Source organism: Tyto alba, unplaced genomic scaffold (assembly GCF_018691265.1).
Source record: "Tyto alba isolate M040663 unplaced genomic scaffold, T.alba_DEE_v4.0 Super-Scaffold_20, whole genome shotgun sequence".
Classification (NCBI taxonomy): domain Eukaryota; kingdom Metazoa; phylum Chordata; class Aves; order Strigiformes; family Tytonidae; genus Tyto; species Tyto alba.
The window spans coordinates 10014676-10031715 of record NW_024881283.1 but is presented as its reverse complement, the minus strand read 5'-3'; the positions used below and the strand labels follow the sequence as shown (position 1 = coordinate 10031715).

General features: G+C 62.8%; 1 protein-coding gene across 1 annotated transcript in view; it reads left to right on the top strand.

The window, feature by feature from the left end:
* Nucleotides 1-11065: 11065 nt before the first annotated feature.
* Nucleotides 11066-17040, top strand: part of COL8A2 (collagen type VIII alpha 2 chain) — a 37831-nt gene continuing 31856 nt past the window's right edge. Inside the window, 1 exon segment of the mRNA XM_042793932.1 lies at nucleotides 11066-11259. Within this exon segment, the coding sequence (XP_042649866.1) occupies nucleotides 11253-11259 (7 nt within the window). The 5' untranslated portion in view covers nucleotides 11066-11252.

Sequence of the window (17040 nt, the reverse complement as noted above, 5' to 3'; positions counted from 1 at the left end):
CTGCCCACGCCGGGCACTCGGGCCACCCCACGCGGGCAGCCAAGGGGCCCCGCATCACCCAGACCCCGGCTCCCAGCCCCATCCCGGGCTCCCGGAGCAAGGGGCTGCAGCAGCTTTATCCGCAGCAATGCCCACGGAGGGTGGAAGGAGCTTTTCCAGCCCTTTCCTTCCTCCAGCACTGCTCCCTCCCGCGGGCAAGTGGGACTTTGGCTGGTGTCCTGCCGGGCACGCTGGCGGGAGCTGAAGTCCCGTGTGTGCCTTACCAGCATCCAGCTTGAGTGTTTAAACCAGTTCGCCTCCCCAGCTTGCCCGGCGTTTGCCTCCTGCTTTGCCGCAGGCAAACAGCAAAACCTCTTTGCTGCTGCCCTGCTCCGACCGCACGGTACGCCCCATCCCAGCCTGGGGCCGAGCGGTCCTTTCTCCCCTCACTGATGGGAGCAGAGCTCCCAGCCCCACTCCTGCCACCTCACCCAAGGATGGGTGGCAGCCCCGGGCACCGTCCCCTTGCAGACCCCACAGCCCAGCACCCGCTGATGGTGCCGGGAGAGGAGCCTGGACAGGGTGGGGGAATCTCTCCAGGAGGGGAATGTTTCCAGGCTGGTGTCCTCATTGCTGGGGCAGCTCCCACAGCTTTCAGCCAGATGTGCTCGGCTGGGGTGCTGGGTGCTCCCTGGGACCGTGCGAAGGATGTTTCACCCGTGAGGGCTCGTGCACTGGGGACAGCAGCTCCTCGGCAGGGCTAGCATGGCACCGGCAGCCTCGAGCAGCCAAGGTGTGGGCCGTGCCGGCGGGGATGGGCTGGCACCATCCGCTCACAGCTCAGCAAACAGCCCCCCCCCCCTCCCGAGCCCCACACGTGTGGGATGCTCAGCCCCACGTCCCCAAGCGCCTGCTGCAGCCGTGTGTTGAACAAACCTTTGGCTGCACCAGGGCCAGGCCAGAGGATGCTCAGGGGGTGGGTTACAGCCAAGACACTGGTCCCCCCCTGCCCCAGGGCTCCCAGCTCTGGCTGAGCATCTCCCCATACTTGGCATGGGTGCCAAATGAATGTGTTCCCTGCCTGATAACAGTCCGGCACGTTTGGGTACATGGATGCTTTCATAAACCTTCCCAGGACTCTGGGCAGGCTGCGAAGCACGTTCAGCTGACCTGGGAAGCCCCAGCAGCTTGAAAAAATCCTTCCCCAAGGCTGAAAAAACTACTGCCCTGGCCCAAACGTGGTTTCCAAAGCTGGGAATGCCTGATGGCAGCAGTGTCAGGTCAGGGCAGCCCTCTGGCGATGCTCCTTGGCACCCGCCCTCCCGCAGCATCCCTTGCCAGGGCTGAGGAAGAGGAAGAGGAATCCACAGTTCCGCTCCTCGGGCCAGGGGACACGAGAGCTGCCCCAGCAGCGCTGCTCGGAGCTCTGCCACGTTTTGGTGGCGTTTGGTATTTTGGGTGAAGGGAAGGAGGCTCCATTGTTCCTCTTTTATTGTTTTGTGTTTCCTAAGCAGGACAAGCACCCTCCTCCCCTGCTCTGCCCAGCTGTGGGAGCTCTTCCAGCCCTTTGAAAGTCAACACTGCAGCGAAGGCGTCTGCTAAAGCGCTAGGCGAACGGAAACGCAGTGAGAAACGTCCCCGCTCCCAGGCACAGAGTGGCACTGCCAGCACGTGCAGGCACGAGGGCTGTCTGGGGCAGGGACCCTGTTAATTCATCCCGGTGCCCCCCCTGCACCCTGGGTGGGTCCGTGCTCCCGAGTCACCGCGCGGTGCTTTGTCCCCGTAGTGCCAAGCTCTGCGGGGCAGGGACAGCCCCGGCACGGCAGTCGCAGGAGAGCAGACTGACACCAGCCGAGCCCCACCGCCGTTCCCAGCCCCATGCTGTGACCCAGCGAGGACACTGGTGCTCTCCCGGCCACGGGACAGTCCAGCCAACCCCCCCTCACGCCTCCCATCAGGCAGACAGCCAAAGACCGTCCTTTCCGCCTTTCTCCCTGTGGTTTCGCTGCTCTCAGTGTCTTGTTCTGCTCCACTCAACTAAACCCAAATAATTAAAACCACAGCCGCTATTGTCCTGCTGGCAGCAGCACGGTTCCCCTCCAGACGTCCAGCGGTGCGGGATGTGGCACAGAGACACAGGCTCCAGCTAAAAAAAAGGTGTGGGAGTGCCCGGAGGATGGGATATGGCCCATGCAGCCATTTCACACAGCAAACGCTGAGGCCATAAGCTCGCTGCCACCCCAGGAACAAAGACCCTGGGGAGAGCAGGGGAGCACCAGCCCAGCCTTCCTGACTTTCTACAAAAGGTGCAGAATTTCCAAGGGCCGGTTACCAAATGCAGCCAGAACTCTGAGTGCAGCTCAGGTCGATTTGCCCGGAGGCAGCTTGGGAAGCTGCTGGTGTTGAGCAGCCTTGGCCTGTAAAGAGACCTTCAGCTGCGGGCCAGGAACAACAGGCATTTTGATGAGAAATGTTTGTTTTCTTTTAAAAGAGTTTTAATTGTGCCTTCCAAGGAAGGGAGCTGCTGAAATGGTTTGTGTTTCCCTGAGCCACAGCAAGCTGGGTTTTTGAAGGGCATCTAACCCATCCCAGGGCAGGAGCCGCTCTCAGCCCATCCCCGCTGCGCTTGGGCTGACCCCGGTTTAGGAACCCGGTGATGGAGCTCTCCTCCTCGCCCCAGGCAACCCAGCTCCTGGGAGCTGCTACTTTCTAGAATAAATCGAGGAAATCCAGCAGTTCAAACCTGTGGCTCCCCCTCCTGCAGCAGTGCCCGGGGAGAGCGGCTCGGTTGCCGGTTCCTCCTTTCCTGGTTGTCACTGTCTGTTCACCCAGCGCCCAACTGGCCCTGGCAGAGGCTCTGCGAACCCGAGCCCTGCCAACACGTGCCGGGGTGCTGGCCAGCCCCGGGAGCCACCTCCTCATCCTGCACATCTGGGCAGCAGCTGGGGGTGGGCACATGCAGCGGCACAGCTCTCGGGGGACACGCTTGGGGTGTCCCCTTGGCTGCTCCTGAGGATGGGCTGCGAGGGGCAGCCCTGGGGACCCGCTTCCCTCCTGCCCCCCCAGCCCCCCGGGGCCTGGCCACCATCTCCCCTTGCAGGGTTTGCCGAGCAGGACCAAACAATGCCTGAATGGCAGGGAACAGGCTGCGGTTGAGGCTCCCAAGCAGTTAATTTAATAGAGAGGAGCAAAATTATTTGAAAATTTAAAACCAATCCCCTCCCCAAATGAAGCAAAGCCCCAGACTTTTGTCTCAGCCCCAGGATCCCGTTGGCTTCTCCCTGCCCGTCATGCACGGGCAGTTGAGACATGGGAGCTCACTCGGGGAAAGAGCGCGCCAGAACTATGTGTCTTTTTCCAGGAAAAAAAAAAATATTGATTTTGTTTTAATTAGTGCTAGCACTGACAACCAAGGGCTCAGAGAGAAGTCGCTGGACACAGGGCCAGCTCTGCCCCAGGCTGTGGCTCCACATCCCCATCCCACTGCTGGGCACGAAGCTCCCCACAGCCACCCCGTGCCCGGCTGGAGCCAGAATCTTGCCCCAGGGCCAGTGCTGGCACCGCGGCCTCTTGCCCAAACTCTGTTATTGCTCCCCCAGGTCCCACAGCAGCGAGCCGTTGCTGGGAAGGCGCTTGAGCAAGATGCCACCGAGGAGCCGGAGGGGCATCCCCCACGAAGGGAAGAAACCCAGAGGCTTCCTCGAGCACAGAGCACCGAAACAACCCGGCGGCACCTCTGCCTGCCCGGCGCAGAGGAGCCTGGAGGGAGCCAAGAGGTGATGGGGGCTGCCCGGGGCTCCTGCATCCCCCCTGGCTCCAGCATCCCCTGACCTCAGGCTCCAGCATCCCCCTGCCCGGGGCTCCTGCATCCCCCCTGGCTCCAGCATCCCCCTGCCCTGGGCTCCTGCATCCCCCAGGCTTCAGCATCCCCCTGCCCTGGGCTCCTGCACCCCCCAGGCTCCAGCACCCCCCTGCCCTGGGCTCCTGCACCCCCCAGGCTCCAGCACACCATGCTGGGGGTGCTGGCTGGCTGGGAGCTGGGGAGCAGAGCGTTAACTGGGATGGCTGGGCCGGGGAGCGGAGCCTGAGGAATGAGGAAGCTGAGGAGCGGGTACCCGTAGCGGAAACGGCTTGGCACAGGCTGTGGAAAATGGAGGCCTAGAGAAATGTGACAGCAGGCTGGACTGGCTGGGAGTACCACACAGGCGTATTTAAGCCTTCAAGCCTGCCATTGTTCTCCCCTAATTATTCCCACTCCCTGAGTATTACACCCCATAATTCAGGAAAGCTGAGTAATGGAAGAAACAACAGCAATTTTAATCTCTCAGTACCGGTGGTCTCCACCAAAAAAATGCTTTCAAGAGCTCTGCGGTTGCGACTTCCTCGGTTTGGTGGGCAGCAGAGGGGAGGGAAAGCACGGCCACCGGCCCACGGGTGCTCGGCCGAGACCAGCGACGAGGCCGGGAGTGGGGATGGGACCGGGACCTTGCTCCGGGTGCTGGGAGAGGAGCAGGAGGAACACGCTGGGTGCTGGCAGCATCCCTGCCAGGTACCACGTGAGCCCCGTGCCAGCAGCCGGGCTGGCTTTGGGGTGATGCTGGCTGGTGGGGTGGGGGGAGCAGCCCCTCACCCCGCTGCACTGGGGAGCCCTGGTCAGAACAGCTGCTACTGGGGAAGACTGGAGCTGGGTGCGGCGCCTGCCTCACACCACCTGCACTTTATCTTCTACTCTTGATTAGACCACAGAGAAGAGAGCTGGGCATCAGATTTTAGTCAAAACATGTTTTCTTAATGGGAACTGGCTTTCAGAAAAGGAAATTATGATCTCCGTAGAAATGCTCTTGCTTTTTGACAAAGGCCACCATGGGTTTGTTGCCTGAGGAGTAAGCTTCAGGTAAACATGGTCCTACTCCTGCAAGGAACAAGCCCAGGAGTCAGAACTGGCAGCACCCAGGTGCTTCAGAGGAGCCCACACAGGCAGGAGGGACCCCCCAGCCCTGCCCTTGCCCCTCTGCCCACTCCAGCACCCCCCCATCCCAACCCAGGCACCTGCACCCTCCCACCAGCCCTGCTAAGAGCACGAGTACAGCGAGTGGTGGGCTAAAATGAGCCTCCCAGTGAATTTACCATCATTGGCCCATCGGTTCCCGGGGAGCGGGGCCCTGAGCACAGCTCTGCCGTGGGAAGCGAAGCATCTCGGGCAGGGACTGGGCATCCCTCAGGAGCACCCCGAGGCTGGGGCATCCACCAGCCTCCCGAGCACACATTGCTGGGGTGGGGGGGTGGGGGGAAGCCATCACCTCCATCATCCCCTCCCTCCTCAGCTCCGAGCCACAATAAAAGCGCCAAAACAAGCCCAGGTCTGCTCTGCCCCAGATTTCTGCAGATGCAGCAGCTAACCTGTAATATAAATGACACTGGCCATTTCCCCTCCCGTTTGAAGTTTCAGCAATAGCAACGCTCAGGCCAAATAAATAGCGAGCTAGCTCACCCAGCCGGGCAGCGACCTGCCATCCCGAGGAGCCCAGCGCAGCCCCCGGCCAGGACCGTGCCGGGAGCCAAGGGGACAGAGCCAGTGGTGTTGAGACAAGGTTTAGCTTCACTACTCAGCAGCTGATCTATAGTTTTGCCTACACGATGCTCAGCTCCCTGTTGCGATGCTCAGCTCCCTGTTGCGTTCAGCAAAGCTTTGCTGGAGGTCACGTCCTCACCCCAGGCACAAGCAGGGGGTGATGGCTCTGCCATGGCATCCCTTGGAGCTGCATGACAAGCCACCAGCCCTGGGGGACAGTTCACCCCAAAGCTATCCATTCGGGTTAACCCTAAGGACACACAGCTCAACCTGCACAAGCGATGCCCCTTGTTACGTCCCAAAGGCCTCCAAGGTCCCCAAGTGTCACAGGCGAGGTGGGATGGGGTGGCCCGAAGGTGGCCGTGCCGGCAGGGCACGCTGCCTCTGTGTGGTCTGCAGCCATCTGGATGTACTTACAGCAATACTGCAGCAATTGCGAAAAGATCAAAAAAAAAAAAAAAAAAAAAAATCTTCAGGCCAACCTTGATTCCCATTGCATTTTTTGCATTTTTGAGGACTCGTGTCTAAAACCTGACAGCGGGGAGGGGTGTTGCCTGCACAGCCCGGGAGCGCTCAGCATGGCACTGCCAGACTCCAGGAGTGATGGCCGGGCTGCCCCAGCATCACCACGAGAGCCCACGGGGATTCCGGGGAGTGACCCTGGGGAAATGCTTCGTGGGGCCCTTTGGCAGCACGTGGAACCAGCACTGTTTCTGCTGGGAAGGGGGTCCAGATCCCTGAGCAGGGCCCTGCTCCCCCCCAGGGCTCCTGCTCACAGCAACAGGAGGGGGCATTTCAGGTCTCCCCGTCCCTGGGGCAAGGGAACAAGAAACAATCAACACCCACATGTGCCCCCCAGCAACGCCCCCGCTCCTGGGGCTTCTCACCCCCTTTGAAGCTCAGCTGGGGAAACGTGTCCCAGCAGCCCTGCAGCCCTGCCCAGCCTGGCGGGGTTATCCCAGCATGGAGACAAAGCGATGCTGATTTACTGGCCACATGCCACCTCCATCTGCACTGGCCAGTGCTGAGGTTTGGACATCTGGGCTTCAGGTGCCCTCCCCCCGGCACAGCTGGATCCTGCCTGGGCTGTGCCTGTCCCCAGCCCCATGAGTTGCTTGTTCACCCTTCCTTGTGTCCTGGGTTGTTCTGACTCGCCCTGACCTGAAGTTTCCAGCTGCTCCAGTCCCCCCCAGCCCCTCTCAGCAATGGGAGGGCAAAGCAAATGCACCCAGGAGCCGCCGTCAGCACCCACCTGTGTCCGTGGGCCACATCCATCCGAGGCCGAGGGCTGCAGCAGCCACATCCCTGTATTTGCACTGGGAAGAGGAAAGGACACGTGTCAGGGTGCTGGTTTCCAAAGGACATTACATCCGTATCAAGAGAAATTAATTACCAACTCATGTTAATTGAGCAAGGCTCGGGCAGGAGCATCCCGCAGCAGGCCCAGGCGGCCGCACGAAGCTGAGCTGCGGCCAGCACGGCCACGCTGCTTGGGGCAGCCCACGCCCAAACGGGCCGGCAGGCTCTCAGCTTTGTTATTGCAAGAGCAGATCAAGGAAAAGGTCCTTTTCCACCCCACAGTTCCCCCACCCAGCCCAAAGTGTCTGCAGAAAAGGCTCCACGTTGATTTTGGGTTGGGATAAAAGTCAAGCGGCTGCTGAGCTACCCCACTCAAGGCTGACACTCAGGAAGGTCACCACGGGACACCCGTGTTTGTGAACCGAGTGGTGGGTGCGGTATAGCCAGGACTGGGGCATGTGGGGGCAGGCAGTGCTGGGCTTTAACCCCACGTGGGCGCAGATCCCTGCAAGGGAGGGCCCTCGGCTCCTGCCCTAAGCTGAGCTTTAGGCAGACCAGCTGGACCCCCACACCCAGTACCCCAGTTAGTCCTTCTCAGCAGCCTGGCACCCAGCTCTGCTCCACACCTGAACACTTCCCAGGGCAGCCCCCCCCCCGGGTGGCTCTGCCACACCGGCCAGCACCCCGCTCCCCGCCCCAACATTGGCAGCCTGGCACCCCGCTCCCCACCCCAACATTGGCAGCCTGTCACCCCGCTCCCCACCCCCAGACCAGCAGAGCCAAACTGGGGCTGCTGCAGAGCAAGCAGCCACCCACATCACTCCCACACAAGTTGTGGCCTCGTACCCCTGTGGGGAGGCTGGCCCCCCCTGGGTTTTCCAGCAGGTTGGCTCTCTGGCTATCAGCAGAGCCAACCGCCTAGCCCAGGCTCAGCCCTGCCTGCCCGGGCCACCAGCTCTGAGCTGGGCTCGAAGGCAGCGTCAAAAAAGCTGCGTAGAAAGAGGCAAAGAAGCTCCCACCAGCCCAAGGACACACAGACACCCCACAGCAGCAATGCCCCCACCTTACCCAGCAGGAGCAGCCCCAAACCAGCTCTGGGCTGGGCTGTTGGCCCCTTACATAGAGCACATGCAGGCCTCCCCGACCTGGGGAGGGTCGTCAGCCCCAGGTGTGCCCCCATCCTGCTGCCTGGCTGGGGCTGGCCCTGCCTGCACCCTGCCCAGGTCGGGCAGCGCTGCACCCCAGGACCCATGGGTGCATGCATTTCATCCCTGGGCGTGGAAAGGGTTAAAACTCCTCCTCCTCCTCCTCCTCCTCCTCCTCCTCCTCCTCCTCCTCCTCCTCCTCCTCCCCAGTGGGGTGCCCAGTGCTCACCCCTGTGATTGCATTCCCAGCCTGACCCAGTGGTGCTGCACGTTCCCAGTGTGACCTCCCAGCAGCGCCCAGTCCCGCAGGGTGGCCCCCGGGGCCCCGGGCCGTGTGTCCGGCTGCTCTCACGCCGGGCAAGCCAGACACGCTCCGGGCAACCAGAGCAGCCGGCTCAGCCAGACCAGCGCCGTGCCGGCCTGCGCTGAGCCACGCGGGACCCCTCGGCACGCCAGGCACACGGCAAAGGTGCCAGCCCCAGCGCCTGGACACGCTGGCACTGCCCTCCAAGCACACGCACAGCCCCGGCATGCTCGCCCTGCACAAAAGCTGCTCAGAGCCGTGGCAGCCCCAGTAATTAATCGTTAGCGCGGTCCTCGTGGCTGGAGTGGTGGAGGGGGCGAGGGGGTGGTGGGCTCCGCTCCTCTGCCAGTCCCTGCCCGCGCTGACTGAATGGTTCAGTCATTAACGGGAGTGGGGCTCGTTTGGCTTTTCCCTTGCGCCGCCTGGAAAGGGGCCACTTACTGTTTTACAACTAAAATAACAAATTATTTCATAGAGGGCTGGAGCTGCCGGGAGCTCTCGGGCCGGCCGCGGGTACAGCCTCCCGTGCCCCCCTCCCCAGCGCAGGCACAAGCCGCGGCCTGGGGCCCCCCAAACCGACAGGCAAAGGGGCACAAGCGATGGGGAAGGAGGAAGAGGAGCACAGGGGGCATGGGCTGACACAGCCCCACAGTTGCCTGTCCCCTCCGGTGCACACCCCCAGCACGGGCACCCCATCCCCTGGCGATGCCCAGGGCCCCCCCAGCCCCGCAGCCAACTCTCCGTGGGCTCCGTGCAGTGCTGGGGGCTGCAGCAGCCCTGGCCCCCGGCCCGCCGGGCTGGTGTCCTCATCCTGCAACCCTGCCCCGTGGCTCTGGGCACCGGCCGTGCCCTGGCTGGAGCGCTCGGCTTCCTCCGGGAAGGCGAGGCGGTGCTGTGCCCCCGGTTTCCTCTCCCGGGGAAGGCGATGGGAACCAGCCTGGGCCCCCTCTCCCCTGCCCTGCCCTCCGGAGCTGCTCACGCACTGCCTGACCTCACAGCCGCGCTCCGGGTGCCGCAGGACGCAGCCCCACGCCAGCGCCCAACGAGCAGGGCCCCCGCGCCCCCTCCCCAAGGCGACCTGCTGACAGCCCCAACAATAGCTCGGCTGATAAAAATCATAAAGCAACAAGTGTGCTTCCCCAGGCTGTGCCCCGCTGCCCCTGCCCGGCCCCGAGTGCCCAGCCCGCTGCTGTGGGGTGGATGGGGGCCGGGGGGAGCCCAGATGGGGGGAGCCAGGAGCCTGGAGCCCACCAGGACCTGGGCTTTGTGCCTCTGCTCCACCAGCCGGACCTCCTCGGAGAATGACCCCCATAAAACGAAGCAGCAGCTGTTTGGTGGATAATAAAACTTTTTTTTTTCTTTCTTTCTTCTCTTTTACAACTAGTTTACTACATAAACGTTTCAGCAGCACAGCAGAGCACCGGGAGCAGCAAACCTCCTCGCATGCTGCTGCGTGTTCCAGAGAGGTCACCGGACCCCCGGGGCAGGTCCCGGCCAGGCAGGACCCTCCCCTCATCCCGTGGGATGGGTCCCCGGTACCCACGGGAGCAGCTTGCAGATGGCAGCACCCATCCTGGTCACTGGTGCAGGACTGGCACGGGAAGGAGGGATGCAAACAGGGAGGGTGACAGCAGCCGGGTCCTCTCCTGAGCCACGGTGGGTGCTGAGGGGTCACCCCGGCCTCAGGACCCAGGGACTCGGCTCACCCGCCGGCTCTGGAGACAGATTTACTAGCTTGTAGCCAGGGGTGTTTATGGTGGGCTGGAATGCGAGCCCCCAGCACGTGATGAGTTTACAACGTGCCAACGGGTGGATTTATTCCTGCCCCACTGTCAGTGAATTAATCACAGCGGCCACAGAAAGGCTGGAGGTGCAGAGCGGGGAGAGGAGGGCGGCGAGGGGCACATCGGGCACGGGGCATCGCAGGGATGGTGCCTGGCTCCGGCAAATTCTGCTGGGGAGCCGGTTTGTGTTAGGTGGAGCTGGGGAAGCCGGGAGAGCAGCGCGTTTTCCAGCTGATTTCACACTCGCAAACGCTGCCGTTCCCCGGGGAGCCGCGTTCGGCCGCCTCACCCCCTGCCCCGACGGGACACGGAGCCCGAGGTCCAAGGGCAGGCACTGCCCAGGCTGCTCTGGCCGCAGCTCCTGGGGGACTGTGGCCGCGGGCGGGTGAGGAGGGCAAAGCTGCAATGCCTGCTCCAGAAGGCAGCTGAGAATTGATGTGTTCAGAAAAAATACAGCCCTGGGTGTTATTCCCCGGGAATCTCCGCGGTTCGTGGCCCCAGCACTGCCATGCGTGCTGTCGCGGGGGTCACGGGCAGGTTTCCCTGTCACCATCAGCTGCCACCGCCGTGGGCGAGGGACAGACGCTGCCACCATCCGCGTGAATGCTGCAGCCTCTGGGCCCGTGCTGAGCTATGTCACACAAGACCCTGCGGCAGCATTTTTGTGTCTGTTTTGCATTTGCTGGGTTTAATGGTGATGTGGGTCACTTCACCCCTCGCTCCCAGCCCGCCGCGGGTCGGGGCACGGCCGAGCCCTCGGGGACAACCCGTTGCTGGTGCTGGGGCCATGTCCCTGCTCTCCCTGCAACCCTCACAGCAGCATGAGGCCAGAGACATCACTCGCTCCTGCTCCTGCTCTTGCTCCTGCTCCTGCTCCCACTCACCAGCGGTGCCCAGCAGCTCTCCTCCTCCTCCTCCTCTTCTTCCTCCCTCCCTACACCTCAGCAGTATTTCTCTTGCCACTCCGCTCAGGGCTCTGCTGCCTCTGCCTGCTGACTCAGGGCAAGCACTTGCCCGGGAAGGGCTGGCAGCCTCTGGGGCTGCCGCGGGAGAGTTTTAACCTCCAGCTCCTCTGAGGCTTTCAATTCAACGTGCCATTTCCAAACAGAGGCCTTGGGGCTGCCAGCTCCCACCTGGGCTGGCTCTCTGCAGGAAAGGGAGCCGTGGAAATGTTAGGTGAGTGCAGTTTTTCCATGCATATGTATATAGGAGCGGAGTCAGCTGCCAAAGTAAATACAACCCTTCCCTTTCCAAAAATGTCCTCCAGGAATTGTAAAGGATCCTGGAGCAAGAATTCTGTCTCAGATCCTTCATGCTTTCTATCGGGGGAAGTGTATAAACCCGCTTCTCTTTAGCTCTAGCAAAGTCAATGTGCTGAGAGTGTTTTTTTTATGACATGCACCAAAGGCGCTGGGAGCCAGAGCCATGGCCATGTGTACCCCGGGCAGGGCTTACGCAGAAAAACAATCCCAGTAAAGAGCTTTATAGCCACCGAGGAATGTGGAACCTCCACCAGCCCGGCCGAAGCTTGCAAAGCTAATTGCTTTGGGATTTACTCTTTGGGGGGGTCGAGTCTCCATGGTTGCTGCCTCGGAGGGTCCCAGCTGCCCTTGCGGTTCATTAGGATGCTGAACGGGGAACTAGAGATGCTTTTAGGAGGCTGCAGCGGTTGTGGGGTAAGGGAAGGAGCCATGCGGTTCCCAGCTGCAGCCCGGCCTTCTCCCGTTACAGCCGGGGACCCCTCCTGCCCCGGCGGGGTCTGCACGCCGAGCCGGAGCAGCGGCCCCGCTGTCCCCACGGCTGCTGCGGATGCAGAGCCGGACGCTGTCCCCGAGCCTGGCGGGACCGTCCCGTGCGAGCTGCCCCGCTGGGCCCCGTCCCCAGCCTGGGCAGAAGCGCAGGGGGGATGCTTTCGGGGGCCGCTGCATTCTCAAGTCTCCCGGGGGCGAAGGCTGCAGAGGCCGATTGCTGCCGCCGCTTGATCCGGCACCTCGCGATGTGCCGGCAGAGTGGCCGCTCCCCCCAGGCCCCGGCTGGCCGGCGTGTTGTCTTTACCGATCTTTTCTTGCTCATTTAAGTGACTTTGGAAAATGGGATTTTGGCTCTTAAATCGTTCAGGGGCTTTTGAAAATTTGACTCTAAATACTTTCCGAAGTGCATTTGTATGAAGTAATTCTCTCCAACCTCCCACAGTGGTAGTCAGATTGCATTTAATCCATCACTGAATGTTCCCGAAGGCTGGGATCTGGCACCGCGCTCCACACGGAGCCGCGGCTCGCCCCGCGCTGTGCCGGCACCGCCGCTCGCTGCTCGGCTTCCTCCCGCTCCGGGCACTTCTCACCTGCTTGTCAGCGCCAGCAAAGCCGGGGCGATGCACCCTGGCCCTGCCCTTGGCACAGCCCTGCCAGCACCGCGCTGCACCCCGGCACACGCAGCCAGCGGGGCTCAGCCTCCCCTGCCGCGGGGACACCGCAGCCCACGGCCGCCGGCACCACGGGGCTCTGCTCAGCAGAAGTGCTGCCGGCCCAGCCCCTGGCCCCCTCCAACCCCTGCGGCAGATTTTCCTGCTGAGCACCAAGGGCTGGTTTTCAGAGCACAATTATCCGTCTTGTGGAAACATGGAAACGATATTCCAACGCACGGGGCTGATTCGATTACGTCTGTGACCCGCTGAAATTAAGTTAAGGAATTTTTCAGCCCTAGATTGAATTATTTCTCCTCCTTCTCTTTTTGTTCCTCCTGTGTGGAGCAGCGGGATGGCTGGGACGGGGCTTTTGAGGGGCAGTGAGAGTGGGACCCTGCGAGCAGCCCCTGGGCACAGCAGTGCCCACGCACCCAGGCCCTGGTGCTGCTGAGCTGTCGGGACCCTCACTGGCTCAGTTATGGCCGCTGGCACGGCAAGCTCGGTGCTGGTCTTCACGGCATCATCTCTCGCCCCCCTGGGAGGCCGGGGCCACCGTGGAGCCCTGGCACGGCAGGCGGGCGAGGAGCTGCCAGAGATTAGAGGCAGCAGAGCCGCTAAATCCCGTGCTAAGCCGGGCTTCCCTCTCCGGCCGGGGAGGAGAGCCTTCAGCAGCAGCTCGGCACAGCCAGCGCCTCGGCTGAGCCGTGTCCGGGGCAGCAGTGCCGCTGGCACCTGCAGCCACATGCACCCTTGCAGGCACGCTTGTCCCCGGTGCCCCATGTGCACCGTTCAGGATGGCACCGTGGGGACACCGCCGAGCACCGAGCGAGTGCCCCGGTGCTCCGGCGCAGCTGGGCAGAGGGAAGGGGCCGGTGCATGGCCAGGGTGGCACGGCTGCACCCCAGGCTCCGTCCCGGCGAAGGGGATGGTGCGGGGGCCATGCAGGAATGAGCCGGCGTGGGGGCCACGACAGGCAGGAGAGGCCGGCGCGGAGCGTGGCTGCAGCCGCCGGTTCGCTCTGTGGGACAGAGGAATGTCTGTGCTGGCTAACGAGTCTGCGTGCAGAGGAAATGCTTTGCCAGTGAGAGCTCCGGTTAAACAAGGCCAGTCCGTTTCTCCCGGGGCTGCCGTGCCGGCGGAGACCCCTCCGTGCTCTGCCTTGCACCCGCGCTGCCCCGCACCGGTGGGACGAGGGCGAGGGCAGGAGAGCTGGCACTGCCGGGGTATGGCAGCCGCGGGGCCAGGGCGGCGGTGGAGCGGTTTTGGCCAGTGGCCGTCCCGCCGGGGCTGCGGTCCCCGAGGAGCAGGTGACGGTGCATCGCGGTTGAACCCGTGGCCAGGAGCAGCCTCGGGGCCGCTCTAAGCTGCTCGCCGCGGCCTGCAGTGGGGAGCAGCTCTGGGGGGTCCCCCAGCCCTGCCTGCTTGGGGCACGGAGGGGACCCCAGCCCCGGCCTCATCCGCCCGCGCGGGGCAGAGCACATCAGCATTCCTGGGAGCAGGGTCCGGCCCCGCAGCGGCCGCTCGCCGAGGGAAGGCATTGAGGGGGGATTAGCCGTCTGATGCCCCCCCTCCTTGCTCAGGCGCTTAATACGGAAAGCAAACACCCTTGTGCGTCCCGGCGGCCTCGATCCAGACGGGCTTTCTCCGTGCCCGTTGCCTGAGCAACCTTAATCTGCCTCCCGGGGCACAGCGGGGGCCCCGCACCCCCAGGCCCGTGCACCCCGCAGCTGTGGCAGTGCCGGCGGTGTCCCGGCTGTGCCCGGCACGCGGCTGCCAGCGGGATGCCACGGCTCCTCCGCCTCGGGAACGGGCAGCACACGGCGGCTGGGAAAGGCCGGAGGTGGGGGCTGTGGGCACCCCGCTCCCCCGGGATCGGGGCACCTCTGTCCCCGTGAGTGATTTGAAACCGTGCCCAACCCAGAGGCAGCAGGACCTGGCTGTGCTGGCACCACATTTCCCTGCTTTTCCGCTCAGAGCAGCAGCATCTTTGGGGCAGTGGAGTCCCTCCAGCTGTAGCAAAGTGGGGGAGCACCTCCTGCTCGGACTGGCCCTGTGTCCACAAAGGGGATGGGCGGTGGGTTTGGGGGAGCATGGGAACAAGCAGCTCCAGCCCTGCACTGCCAGACCGGCCAGGAAGGCAAAAGAGGGTTGAACCCCAATCTGCCCATCCCAGGGCAGTGTGGGAGGCGGGCAGCACCCCGTTCCTGCTGTGCAGTCGGAGGGGGCTCTTTTCCCACCACGGATGGCATCAGCATCCCCAGGGCAGCGGGCATCCCCGCACCGGGGCGGGGCAGAGCGGGCCGGGGGTGTCTGCGTGCCCGTGGGCTCCCTGCCCACCCCCTGGGCTGGTGAGGAAGGGGCAGAGTCCCCGCTGCTCCCACCCCGCCGGTGCGCCGGGGGCCGGGGGCGGGGGGGGGGGACGGGACGGGACACCGCGCTTTTATTGATTTATTTTGCGCGCAGTCTCCCTCCTGCGACGGAGGAACGGAGAAGCGCTGCCGGGCTGGGACCTCCAGGAGGAAGGGGGAGAAGAGGAAAAAAAAAAAAAAAAAAGAAAAAAAAACCCCAGAAAACGAAGAAATCGCAACAGGCAGCCCAGCCCAGCCCGGCCCGGCCCCGCTCCCGCCCGCCCTCGCCGGCAGCGCTGCCCGCTCCGCTCCGCTCCGCTCCGCTCCGCATCCCCCCGCACCTCCCGGCTCCGCACCGCCGCGCTCCGCCCCGCTCCGCCCCGCTCCGCTCCGCCCCGCTCCGGGGGTGCCCGGCCCGGCCCGGCCCGGCCCGGCCCGTCCCGTCCCGGCCGCTGCCCGCCCGAGCCGCGCTCCGCCGAGGTAAGGGCCCCGCCGCTCCCGGCTCCGCGCCCGCGGTCCCTGCGCGCACCTGGGCGGCCCCCGCGGGTCGCGCCGGGCTCGGACGGGAGAAAATCTCTTGAATTTCTCAGTCACGAGTCCCTGTAGTTCTGATTACTTTTCCCCATGCAGAGAGGAATATTGCACGGGCGCTTCCAAACGCCTCTTGCCAGGCGAGCTCCTAGCCTGCATGCTTTTCTTTATTTCTTTTTCCCTTTTGTCATCCCTTCTTTTTCCCCTGACCCACTTTAACCGTGCGCCTTTTCCAGCGGATCCTGCCCGGAGGCTTTGCCGTGTTTGGGAACCAGACAGACCGAGCCGTAGCCTAATGCTCGGACCTTCCTTTCTGCTGTTACGAAATATGTTTCTGAGAACAAAAGTGGTTTGGGGAAAGTGCTGTGACCTTTGGGATCGCCCTTGCTGGCCCATCGGCACGGCTCGGTGCCCTGGCCCGCGGCTGCAAACGTCTGCACCCAACGGGCACCAGCACATCAGGGCAGGTCACCGCGGCTCCTTCCACAGACACCTTGGGAAATACAAGGTGCTTATTTTATTTGTTTTTTTTTTTTTTTTTTTTTTTTTTTAAGAGCATTGCTGTTAATTGGATCCTGATCTACCAGGTTCCCCGGCTTTGAGCATTCCCAATAAGCCAGGAGAGATCCCCCCCTGTACGGTAGCCCCAGGCGAGGCAATAACCTACCGGAGATATTTTCTCATCTATGGGCAGCTTTGCTATAAGGAACATGTTTAATAAATCATAAGGCCGGTGAATTCCTGGGATTTTTATTGCTTCTGTAAAAATGCAGTTTTGATCCGTCTGCGAGGGACACTGGGAAACAAAGCTGCTCCTTTTAGAGCCGGATCCTGTGAATTTAGGACACGGAGCTGGCAGGGGGACTGGTGTTTGTGAGCCCCCCCGGGGCAGGGCAGCACGATGGTGGGCAGTGGGAGATAGGGGGTGCTGGGCCAGGCCCCAGCCGCCCTCAGGTTTTCTGCCTCTTTGAGGGACTGAACATAAACAGGGTGCCTGGAGCCCCGTCTTGGCTTCCCTCGCGCTGCCGGGGCTGCGACCACAGGCACAGAGCTGGGGCGGCGATGCCAGGGGAACCATCGCAGCAGGAAACCCAGCCAGGCTGCGCCAGCCGTCGCGTTGCATCTTTCCTCCTCGCCCTGCTGCCCAAGGGGAAAAGGAGCAGCCAAACCCAAACTGCTAAAAAAACGGGAGAGATTCTCGCAGGAAGAATCACCCGGTTTCCATCAGCCAGGCTGGCCCGATCCCGCCCCCCTCCCCGACAGCAGGGCAGCGGATTGCCCCGGCGTGTTTGGGCAGAGGAATGGAAATAAAGCGATTTTCTGCATTTGCTTGTTCCATTCTGAAAATTGGGGTTTAGGGTTGGGAGCTGAGCCGAAACATGAAAGGCACATGGAGATGTGAACAAGGGAGCTGTCAGGAGCTCGTCGGGATTTCAGAAAACACGAGTGCCGTGGCCAGGGGAGTTGGTTACGGGTTGAAGTGGGTGGTGGGGGGCACCCGGCTCTGCCCCAGCTGCGCTGGCTCGAACCAAGAGCCCGGTCTGCCCCTGGCCGATGAGCTGCCCCGCAGAAGCAGCAGTTTGGTGATCGGGATTTGTCCCCGTCTCCTGCCATGCCTTTGTTTTAGGCTGTGCGGAGCCCGGCCGCAATAGCAGAGGCGGGGAGGGAGCTTTT